The sequence below is a fragment of the Hippocampus zosterae genome, chromosome 7 (genome assembly GCF_025434085.1).
Source record: "Hippocampus zosterae strain Florida chromosome 7, ASM2543408v3, whole genome shotgun sequence".
Lineage (NCBI taxonomy): Eukaryota > Metazoa > Chordata > Actinopteri > Syngnathiformes > Syngnathidae > Hippocampus > Hippocampus zosterae.
Genome location: NC_067457.1, coordinates 19,270,474 through 19,282,884, shown reverse-complemented (window position 1 = coordinate 19,282,884; position 12,411 = coordinate 19,270,474). Strand labels below are relative to the sequence as shown.

Genomic DNA, 12,411 nt, shown 5'->3' with positions numbered 1-12,411 from the left:
TTCCATGCTCATGTACGGCCATATTTCGAGTTCTCATGAAAAGTCATTGCACTGTATACATGTTAGACCTCATGAATGAATGTCCTCCACATGTATCGACATGGCTCCATGACCGCCGCTGTCATGACGTGAGCCCCCGACGGTGTTGTTTCGATTCAGGCTTTACAAAACCGTGCACCAATCACAAGGCCTCCGTGTGTGTGTGTGTGTGTGTGTGTGTGTGTGTGTGTATGTCGGTATGTGAATGGCAGAAATCTTGATGAATAAATGAACATATCCAAGTGCATGTGACCGTTTATTTTTGCATTTTATTTTTCCAGGTGGGTACCTGTTTACATTGAAGCAGCTTCTCTTTTATATAGAAAGACAGTACCCCCCAGCCCCCACTGAATACAAAACACTTATGTCCACGTTACATACGAAAATATAATTTAAAAGCACTTAACGAAAGGACATGTTACGATACATTCACTGTACATTGTAAATATGGGACTCCCGCGTCTGGGGGTTGCACCCACCCCACCCACCTACTCGACGTGTGGAATACTGTCCTACAATTGGTCCATGTTTGGAGTTGTTACCATGACGAGTTTTAATGACACAGCTGCTCTGGATCATGGAGAGGAATTTTCTTAATGCACAAAAGAAGAGTGGAGGATGAGTGCAAATGTCACGACCCATGGCAAACAATGCTCTTTTGATCATGTGGTTCATGTCTCTTGATACCCCCACCCCCCCAGCACCCTACCCCTCTCCTCAAGAGGCATTGAGTGACAATATGAATCCTTGTAAGGGATTAACACCACTACTGTCCTGCCTGCTCCACAGGAGTGACCTGGCACAGAGACATGACATCCATACACAAAAACGACACAAGAACACTCTAGGCTGATGTCTTGATATGCAAACAGACTCGCAACACACACACTCACACACGCACGCACCTGGAATGCTGTCATTTACAACACACAGAACAGGTTGCCGCTGCTACTGTAATCTCTTCTTTTTTTTAAGTACAAATCAACCTCAGAGTGCATGCATGAGAACATTCAATGTACACCCACTTTTTTTTTTAAGGTTGGCGAACACACAGATATGGCCGCCCTGTTGTTTTTCCCCTCCCCTCCCACCCAACCCCAATCAGGCACACGGTATGGTGGATGTTTGGCAGTGAAGAGCTGTTGGCAACCGTCATGGAAAAAAACAAAACAAAAAAAAATAATATGTTTGCAATTGGAATGACACATCCAACAAGGCGCTCTGTATGCGAAGAAAGGGGTGGGGGGCGGTCTACGGGGCCCCAGATATGACATTGCGAAACTTAAATTGTGGACGCAAGATAATTTGCGACTGAGCATATTGTAAAAGGAAAATTCTGCGCGCAATAGAGAAATAATGTGGGCACAATACACTTTCTCTATATGTTTAGCTTCCCATGTACAAAATGAACATATGGGTAAGCAAATGGAGCGCTCCCTTGCCAAAAACCTACAAGGGAAAGTGCGCACGATTTGCTTACCAACTGTTCAGGAATGATGTTCATGTTATCAATTTGTATTTTGTGTGCACATTACACTTAATTTATGGCCCCAAATTTGTGTTTTGTGCATTTGTTGCACATAACTTCCATTCATCCATCTTCCGAACCGCTTTATCCTCACTAGGGTCGTGGGGGTGCTGGAGCCTATCCCAGCTGTCTTCGGGCAGTAGGCGGGGGACACCCTGAACCGGTTGCCAGCCAATCCCAGGGCACATAGAGACAAACAACCATCCATGCTCGCACTCGGGACAATTTGGAGTGTTCAGCCTGCTATGCATGTTTTTGGAATGTGGGAGGAAACCGGAGGACCCGGAGAAAACCCACGCAGGCCTGGGGAGAACATCCAAACTCCACACAGGGAGGCCGGAGCTGGAATTGAACCTCTGCGCTGTGAAGTCGACGTGCTAACCACTCGACTAGCAGCCCGCCCTGCACCTAACTTGTGGTCATAAATTAGAATTCTGGATCCACAAGTCTTAGCAATTTCGTATTCCATTGTCACAAATTAGTTTTCTTTATCAAGTGTTCCTTTCTATGCACGGGGATAGAGAGCGTGAATAATTTACGCCCTCCGCAAAGAAGGTCGGCAATCGCTTAGCGATGGCAGCAAAGCACTACCATAGTCTGGATGAAACCCCTTGGCATACAGATGCCACAAGCTAGCTGCAAAGCAATACTTTTGTCCAAACGGGGCTCCTCAACCCCAGAAGCACCTCAAAGTTTAACACGGCACCAAGAAAGTGCATTATGGCAGCAAAACACTGTCAAAATGGAGTTCCTCAACTCACTTCTACAAAGTGCCTTGGCACCACGATGCGACAAGATGGTAGAAAAGCGTCTTGCTTCACTTCAACATGATTCATTTGGCACCAAGATACATGAAGATGGCATCAACACACTTCTCTTGTTTAAATGAAGCTCCTCAATCCACTTCAACTTAGTTAATTAACAAAGTCATAAAGACTGCTGAAGTAAAAAAAAAAAATCACTGCATATTGTGGCCATAATTTACATCATAATAAATGACTTTGTCATGTCATATCTGGGGCTCCATAATAAGCCGTGAAAGTATTGAACATGAACCGGAGTATTAGAAAAATATTAGCGATGAAACTTCAGACTATTCAAGTCAAAATACTGACAATAAAATACTGTATACAAAATAAAGTTTGCAAATAAAAGGTAACTATTCATGGATAATGCTTGTGAATAAGCTTATAGTTTTTATATATATATATATATACACAACTACATATGCGTCTACTGTTTATATAGCAACATACCCATTTCAAATAGAACTTAGGCAGAACCCCAGAAGTTCCTGTGAGGCCACCAATCCAAAGTCAGCAAACAAAGCAAAATAGTCAAGGCGTTTCCTGACTTGGATCGGAGACTGACGGGTAACTTCGTCATCGTGCGGGGGCTGGGCTTGCTTGCACTCAACTTCTTTAAGCACCTTATGCAAGTCAAACCGAGAAATCAAATGATGATAGCAAAGACGAAATGTGCAAATGTACAATCAAAATAAAACAAAAGATATACTTTTGGAAATACGCGTGATATATAAGGTGGATAGAAAACGTAAATAGTCGTGTAAAAAGACCTTAAAGCATGCACTTTACTGTGAGGTGAGGACCTTTTCAAGGGAGCCCTTCAAGGTCTAGCCTTGAATCTTGCGCAGAATCTCGGTGGAGACGGGCGGGTGGAAGTTGATGGTGTGGTGCCTCAGGCCCTGGGATGTCTTGTAGCTCTTCCCGCAGCGGCACTTGAACGGCTTCCTCACACGGATCTGCGTGCGGTGGCCGTTCTTGGCGTGGTACTTGATGCCGTTCACGTTCTGAGACGAGGGAAGACGCCAAGCCATGCAACGTTTCACCACAACCTTTTTTTTAAAATAAGCATAAATCTTAACGAGTGGGCGTAGAGTGATCGGGAACGCGTCCATTAAAACGTCAACAACTCATCAAGTGCTCTGTCATGTTCACATGTGTCAATGTGACATTGAAATTACCTTTAATGGCGTTGTAAAAACGTCACTATTGTTAGCTACCGGAATCTGATCTTGTCAAGGGTGCCTACTCACACCTCGATGCTTCTCACTCACTTTTTGGTAACTTTATAGATTACAATGGCACCTCTAACAATTAAATGTAATGAAAAGAGTTAAACTCTTCATTGTACAGCTCCTTCTGGTGAGTGCCCTCAACCACCAGGGGGCAATATGATAGCGACAGATACAAAGACGATGGGTCACAACTGCTAAGTAAGCTACAGTAATACGACTCATTTTTTGCAGAGGATAAAGAATACATACCTGTGAGTATCCATCGCAAAAGAATTTTTCACTTAGTGATGAAAGTTGCTGCTACAATTTAGCGCCCGATTCAATTAAAAAAAATAAAATAAAATCACTCGAATGACAGCTCTTAGCATTTAAAAATGTCTGAGTTGGGTCACTTAAGAGTCAACGTAACACATCGTCATAGTGGACAATGCACTAATTGTCGAAGATATTTTCATGAAAATAAATGACATTCATGACAGATGCATGTCTATTGATAAAAAATGTTAATGCCAGATAACAATGTTAAATAGTAACAGTAATCTGGCGCGTAAATTTACAGACTGCGCTGAACTTATTCTTGGATATACGAGAGAAAGATAAAGTTACATTTCCTCTGTGGGAATATTACAGTTAGGCTGAATAATCAAATTTTCCTGTCCTCTTTAAAGGTCTCACACGTAACAGTCATGCGACAGTAATAGTTCCCAGACAAGTCCACAAATAGAAAATAAATTAATCTGAATGAGATTCTTGTTTGCTGTTGCATGATGACACAACATAACATTATCACGACTTTTAATCATGACAGTGTGGCTTCCCTTTTTTTTAAGGAGGGCAATGTGATTTCCTATTTGCATAACATCCATAGAACTACGTGGGTTCTGCCACCTCACCTTGTATCTCTTCTTGCAGCCCGGCACGGGGCAAGCAAAGGGCTTCTCCTCCCCGCCATTCATGCACATGGAACTGAGGATGGACTCGGAGCTGATGGCGCTTTCAGTAGTCCATGACTCATCACTGTCCGACTCCTCGTAGTCTACCTCCTCTTCGTCATACTCGCTACCTGTAATCGTTCATATGTTTGATTTGTAACGACAGTGGCGTTGCACCGGAATGTTTTTTTTTAATTGTCCGTCTACATGCGTTGAGGCACCTTTAACGACAATAAAATCAATGCTATTCATTAGCTCCTCATTTGGTGTTAGCATGAAGCTAGCGGAAGGCAAGTTTGGTGGTTGTTTTAAATCAACAATGCGTACTATTCTTTGTTTTACGTTTTGTGTGTGTTCGTGTCAGTGGACCACATGCTCTCACACAAAGGGGGGGAAAAAAAACACCTTTTCTGCATTCTCATGAGCCCGTGAGTGCAGGGATTGGCACCTGGAAGGCGATCATTAAGTGGGAGTGATCCCCATTGCGCAGGCTGGGAAAGTACTCTGGAGAATAGTTTCCACTCACGTGCATGCACACACCAACAGACTCAGGCCCTCACACAGGAAATGCTGCAACCCCGGCATGAGGAAATGGATGGTACTCTGGCACATGTTGAATTGTGTGCCAAAAGTGCGTGTAAAAGTGCAGAACTAACACTACGTTTAGGAACCATTTGGGCTGTGCACATGGATACACACACACACACACACACACACAGCCCCATGTGAACACACAGGGTGACAGCTGCAATGTAATTATAGTGTTGACTGGTCTGTTCACTGCAGGAGCCTCTAAAACACACACACACACACACGCGCGCGCACAGTCTAATGGGGTAAAAAGAGCTCATCGAGTATTGTGTGAACCAGTGAAAATGTCCACAAAATGACAAAAGCTCACACAGCACGACATAGAATCAAACAGTTTGTCCATCATATGCGCATTGACGACTCCCTCTGGTGTGTGCGTCTTAGCCGCCCCTTGGGGGGGGGGCTTGGCAGTATAATCAACATACGATGAAGAAGAGTTAATCACAAATAAGACACGCACCGTGCACACCTGTCGTACCTGTCGGCGTGCTACTGCGGAAGGAGGAGGAAGGGGTGATGGGGGGCGTGACCGGCGGCGTCAGGTTGCCGCTGGTGTGGCGAGGGGGCGTGGCCGTGCTGTTCCTCGACACGGCTCCCGTGATGGACAGCGAGAGTTTGGGCGTGACCTTCTTCTTCAGGGTCTCCTGCTCACGCCGCGCGGCGTCAGTCATGAACCTGACGACAAACGCGTCAGCGGTTACGAATACGAAAATTGCGACAGCTATGTGGACATTTCCACACTTTTTACTTTGTTCAGTCGAGGCCATTTTCTTTTGTCTGCGATCTACTGGATGACCACTAAGTCTTTCCGTTCCCGGGAGGACAGTGCGGAAAGATTATGATTGCTGTGCTACAGGTGACCGTATTGAAGAACTTTAAACGACGGTCACTAACAGCCACCATTACAAGTGATAGATTTTGACAAGATCGAATTAAGCTGAACAATCTGCTCGTGAAAATACATCTCACCTTCATAGAACATAGTTCGGGGACTGCAGATGACATTTACAAGTTCGCCATGTTAACAATTACTCTCCCACTCCTTATGAAAAAAAGAACTCGCTCTCGCTTTCAGGCACAGACATACTTCTCAGTGTTGCGGCCTCAAGTGATTTAAGAGGCGAGTGATGTATCAGTCTGCCACGCTTCCAAACAAACAAAAGCGCACACACACACACACAAACAGTGCCGCATGAGCTGTCGCCCTGAGTTAGGCGTCTCATGTCTTCTGCGGTTTTCTCTGCCGCTCTGTCAATGAGTCACAACATTGTCGAAGGGAAGATATCCATCATTTGGACGGCTGCCCCCCCCCTTAGGCTAAATGAACGGATGCAAAGGTGAGATTCGACGAGGCGGTGCAACGCTGCCACCTAAAGACAGGGCGACGGTACCTGTTGATGTAGCTGAGGGCCAAGTAGGTGGGCTGCTGTTGCTCCTGCTTCTCCAGGACCCGAGGATCTGTGTCTGAGACAGAGAGAAGGTACGCGTTTAATCAAGAGGACTTATCTGTTATTCCTGCTGGATAAATTACTGGAGCATTCACCACGGTTCGTCACGAACATCACATCGCATACGGTCATGCGTGCCCATGACAGCTTCTATGAACGCATCTTTGGGGTGTTCCCAGACTTTGTGTCTTGAGAGTCACAGAAAAATAAAACTAAAAAAAGAATTTCACATGCGAGTAAAGGAGACCCAAAGGCGCTGGAATGAATGTAGACAGTGTATTGCTAACACAGACGTTCTTCGAGGAGACTTCCGCTCCCTGAGGGGAGCACCATTAAGTCTGCCTGCCAACCTCCCAGGGAAACCGGTGGAGGGCTGGGGTGGGAGCTTGCTCGTGGGGCTATGGTGAAGTGCCAGCGCCATCAAGTGTCCGGCATGGGAACGCTCAAAGGAACCCAAAGAACCACCAACGGACCCTAGCGTGCTAGTCGGCGTAGCAGTACATGTGGCGTAATGGCTATCAGATGGCTGTGATGAAGGAGTTGGATCATTTCAGTGCAACTGTGAACAAAACACACGCCGAATGCTCCCCCCCCCAAGTGTGGCTCTATGTGTGTGTGTGCGTGCCAGCCATCTTTGGTTTTCAGACTTTCACACCTCATAATCTGAAACAAAAGCAGACGTCCGACAGAGTGGGACAGCACTGACGAGAACGGCAAATGACAAAACAAAATATGACACATAAAATGTGCTTGTGTCTTAATTAGGGTTCCGTAGATGTTGACATTTGAGCAAGTCTGCCAAATGACGGCAGATGACTGGAAACACACACACAGAACTGCATGCATGCACACAAACACAAGACTAATGCAATTAAGCATATCGTGGTGGTTGTTCATCACGGTGGGGGTACAACGGCATACAAAACGCATCCCTCATGAGATAGCGAAGTTCACCGCATGGCAACCAGCGACGGCTTTATGCGGATATGACGCCAGAGAGGTGAGCCAGGTGTGCAGACGTTGCCATGTTAAATGTGCGCCGCGTTTACGACGTCCGCTCGCCTGCCAGCACAGGAAGCCGACGGGCAGGAGGGGAGCCGCGTCTGTGTGCTCTGCTCCTAATAGGTTTGACTCATTCCAGTAACCAATGGGGGTAACTGCAATTTTGGACACGGCTCTTGTTCTGCAGGACACTGCTGCAGGCGCAACTAGAACCAGAAAAACAAATCAATCCGGTTCCTTTAGCGCTTGTCAATTCTGGCATGTCTCAGATTCTCAAGGTTGCATCCAAATAGGAGACAGCAGTGACTCTCAACGTCAACTGTTTTATCAGCGGCATACTACTGCCCCCTGTCGACCCATATGCGTGTGTGTCTGTGTCTGTGTGTGTGCGTGTGTGTCTCCCTCCACGTTTTGGAAGCAGGCCAAGAATGCACAGCTTGTTTTGCAGGCTGCTAATTAAGCCACACGCCGCATTTTAACGTGTTTCTCAAGCAGCAGGAAACCGGATGGAGGCCAAGAAGTAGGAATGTGGGAGGGGTTCAAAAATAAATTGTGAGAGAGGTAAACTTCCCTGTAATTATGCACCGCGGTACATGGCATGGCACTTGGGGGCCCGGCGACTTCCGCCACGCGATGATGTGTGAGCTTGTGTGCACGGTCTGAAAAAAGAGCTTCCACAGTTCCGCTTTGGGGATGCCAGTCCACTAATTGCGTCGCTACACCATCACAGGTCATTCAGGAAGTATTAGGGCGGGCGCAAACACACGCACACACACTTTCCCGTGTGTAATTATTAATATATTCAGTATTTAGCTCCGATTTTCATGTTTTTATTTTCAAAGAGAAAAAAAATATATTTACGCCATTATTTCAGGCAGGTGACGATACGATCTAGTCACCTAACATAAAGAACTATCGCAAAGACTCACGAACTGCGGCTGCAGGCGGATAATCGTCACAAAAACAAGTCAGAACGCCGACAATATTTGACCCGATGCTCATCAAGTCGCAGCGTGTATTCAGGGAGAACAAAGACGTTTGGGATTCCCCCACTTTCGCCCTCGGGTGTTTTTCTCCTTATTTGAATCCTCAACGCTCTTGGCTTCTTTGTGCTACTTTTGTTTTCTTTTGAGGTTGCGGGGCAGGTTGATGCGTGTGTAGGTAACACACAAACCTGGCAGATGGGCCTGACATCACCACATTCCTCAGACCTGACCTATTGGGATAACAACTACTCAACACGGTCTTCTGAAAACGATTCCCTCAAAGCAGGGGCTTTGTCACTGCCTTGTTGTTATCTCTTTTTGTAGGATGAGGTAGTCGACGCGTATTAAGGGCTTCTCTCACGGAAACACTCAGCTCTTGTTTACTGAAACGCGTGTGGAGCGTTTGAATAAACGGAGGGGGGCGGGATAAATGTGGCACAGGCCAAGTAAGACCACAAGAGGACACTATTGTCAAACGAAACGCTTTGGGTCGTCGTGGTGGTGGGGGGTGGGGAGGGGTGGCTTCCAGTACTTTTAAAATTTTGGGCACCTGGCTTGCAAATTACAATTTAAGACCTGTTCTATTGAGACTTGAATTCTACACACAAAACACTATAAAAAGTATAAAAACATTTTTTGCAATTATTTTTCAAGAAAACGAAACTGCATGCACTTTGGTATTATAATGGAATTTTGAGGGCGGTGGGAAATGAATTCATTCTATTCCCTTTAAATACATTCCGGATGCACCGCATCCCCCGCAAAATAGGAGCTCAACTGATGCACCTAACTATTTGGCGCAGCACTCCCACCTCAACCCCCTCCTAATCGTCTTGCACATCACTAGGGAGGCCGCCAATGACCAGCTGCTGCATTAAAATCGAGCTTAGCGGCCAGTCATTAAAGGGACTGGTAAATGTCCTCTCCGCACACTTGATGGCCGCGGGCTCGAGGGTCAAACTACGGTGCAGACGGGGGGCCTTGATGGGCAAGTGATAGCTGAATAATGTGACTGAGGAGGGCGCATTCATCCGTTCATTTTTTATACCACTTGCCCTCATAATGTCACTTTTTTATGTCTATTAATGTGTCCTCCTATGTCAGACCTATTCCCAGATTCCCCCCTTTCAACTCACGGGATGAATAAGTGTCGCGGAACGTGTGCAGCCCCCACCCCCTTTTCCACTCATTCACAGCCCATAAACACATGCCCTGTTCTGACCCTAAAGTGGTGTGACATCACATAGGGTGTCCTCGCCCATACTGAAGGCCCGGCCTTGCTCTTTGTGGACGAGACAGCAGGTGTGCCAAGTTGACGCCGAGGCACTGCCTCCCTGACCCTTTTTCAAGACTGCCAGTTGCCATGGCGACTGGCTCCATGAGACCTCCGGTCTACGCCCACCGTCATCCACCGCTTCCTTCAAACACACCGTGAATATTGATGGATACACATATTAATTCTCATTGTCTGCCATCTCGTGAGAGAGCTTACAACATAAACTGCTAGCATAAACAAAGGTACATTGAACTGCAAATTTCCAGTTCGGCAGTTGAGAATTCACTGATTGGCTAATTTTGTGCCCAGGCCGGAACTGTAACATTTTTACTTTTGCACTAACCTGTTGTCAAGATGAAGTGAATTGAGGACTTTTCATTGAGATAAAAATAGTGCTTTGTGGCTCACTTATAAACCTTAAGGGAGGCTATCAATTGTGAATTGTCTCAATTCACCACATGGCAGTGCAGCATTTTTGCTAGACAATGTAGGTGAAATTGGCTGAGTAAACCTCATGTGGTAGGGATGCTTTAAATTGTGGTGCAAGGGCAAGTATAAATAATTTGTCTGGGTAAACTTAATGAAAAGTGCAACAAGTTGAAACTTGTGCATTGGGGGTGGAAACCAAAAAATGAGTAATGCGCTGAAGTCACTTCAAAGTGACAACGCGCTTACGTCAAAGAACTTGAAAGGAGTGATTTATTAATGCGGTCAGACACCTGAAGCAGACGCGTTCAATACACTACCCGAGTGGCATCAGGCCCGCTGCGGTCTACATTGAAATGTTAGCTGGCGAACCGCTGTCTGCTCAGGATGCTAATGACACTCATATGCCGCTGAAGTGACGGTGGAAAATGGCAAACACCGACGATTAAAAAAACGCTTAGTTGATTTTTGAACGTCGTACGAGTATAGATTAAGCAAAGAAAAAAACGGAGGAGACTCCGCGCAAAGCCCCAAGCAGGAATAGCGCAACTCTAGCCTATGAGGCTTTAGCTCGCTAGCTAGCGGCGGCTAGCTAGTTAGCTCTCTACACCCCCCACCCCACCGCCCCACCCACCCAGACCGACTCACCGATGTGATTGTCTTCGATGTGGACGATGAGCTCGGCGAGAGACTCGAACTGCAGCCCGCAGCCTCCGAACCTGCAGGAGTTGGAGAAGAAGGAAGCGGCGGCGATGCCCGTCATGTTGTTTTGACCCGGGGGCGCGCTGGTGCGTTCACCGGGCGGAGGGGTGGGCGGGAGACGGGGCTCGGGGTGGAGTGGGAAGTGGGGGTTCTTGCGGGAGCCGGGGCAGTGGAAGCGAGGGAGGCAGTCTGGTAGTGAGGGGTTCGGGGAGGAAACGGGGAGAAGAGTCCGGAGCAGAAACCGGGGCGGCCAGACGGACGCAACTGGGAGGCAAGCTCGGCGGTGGGTGGGCGTCGGGGTGGGGGCTGCCTGGTGTCAGCTACGTCATGACCTGCTTACCTGTTTGCAAATGTGAAATTACGAAAACACACCGCATTCATATTCTCGCCACAATCCTCATTTCATCGTATTCTAACCCCCAAATTTCACAAATAAGCAACAAATGACGTTGCAAGTATGATATATGCATTAGAGTAAATGCTCATACATACTTTTGCAATGAGCAATGTATTTGCACCAAATTTACACCCCTCCTCCAAATAAAGTTCAACCTCGGTTTTATCGTCCTTCTTCTCCGTGATCCTTGCGAGTGTTTTCCGTTTGTGTTGGTTTGTCGCACATGTAATACACTACTGGATACAACTAAACGGGAGCTATTCTCATCTTATTACGACGGGGATGGATAGTGACAGACATTTCTCTTCCACTAGATGGCAGAAAATCCAGATATCATACATAAAACAGAATCATGGCTTTGTTTTCAAATCAACAGGTGTCAAAAATGTTGAGTACCCCTGCATTAATGTAGCAGTTGGATTGAGTATAAATCCATTAGCTATAGCTGCAGAATATGAGGCAAGAATTAGCTTGCTGCTGGTGATTTTACTGTTACTCGGGTCATAAATTCAATAAACTTGTCATACGTGTGTATCAGATGCCAGCTCGATGAGCGGCAGGATGAATTCTGAAGTGTTTCCGCCGATATTGACTGCTCACATTCAGGCAAATGCTTCAAAAGTAATTGGACTGAGCTTCACAGTGCAGATGGACAATGACCTGAAGCATACCGCAAAGGCAACTAATAACCGAAAACTGCTAATGCAGCCATGCAATTGTCATTGTGAAAAGAAGGGGGAAGCTGGGGGATCATTTCGCCATGGCAGATGACAGCAATCTTCTTTGTCGTGCCCCATCTCACTTTTAAAAGTTATTCTGGAGAGGAATGACTCATGATTGTCACAGACACACATAGAGTGGTAAAGGTAGACGTAACCCAAGTGATATGGTTTGCCCCTCAGAACCAACCCTTGATTTCCTGGCTGCCGTCATTCGCTTGCGAATGGGACCACCCCCTCTTGTTAAGTGTTACTGTGCACTGGCACGCACTCTTGCTGTAAAACATCCCCTATCTCGGCTGAAAACAAAACTCTGATTCACATCCA

General features: G+C 46.4%; 1 protein-coding gene across 1 annotated transcript; it reads right to left on the bottom strand.

Moving 5' to 3' along the window:
* Positions 1–282: 282 nt before the first annotated feature.
* On the bottom strand, positions 283–12,321 carry LOC127603794 (juxtaposed with another zinc finger protein 1). The gene is made up of 5 exons (XM_052070410.1): positions 10,915–12,321; positions 6,520–6,592; positions 5,607–5,803; positions 4,499–4,668; positions 283–3,377 (listed from the first exon to the last, which is right to left on the bottom strand). Exons 1-5 carry the CDS (start codon positions 11,027–11,029, stop codon positions 3,201–3,203), a joined length of 732 nt encoding a protein of 243 aa, XP_051926370.1. The 5' UTR covers positions 11,030–12,321; the 3' UTR covers positions 283–3,200.
* Positions 12,322–12,411: the final 90 nt, after the last annotated feature.

Bases quoted from the DNA above. Each gene is read 5' to 3' on its own strand.
- LOC127603794 (XM_052070410.1), bottom strand. From the start codon at position 11,029: ATGACGGGCATCGCCGCCGCTTCCTTCTTCTCCAACTCCTGCAGGTTC. The intron at 5,804-6,519 runs GTACCGTCGCCC...GTTTGTCGTCAG, and splicing joins GCCCTCAGCTACATCAACAG to GTTCATGACTGACGCCGCGC. The intron at 4,669-5,606 runs GTACGACAGGTG...GAACGATTACAG, and splicing joins CCGCAGTAGCACGCCGACAG to GTAGCGAGTATGACGAAGAG.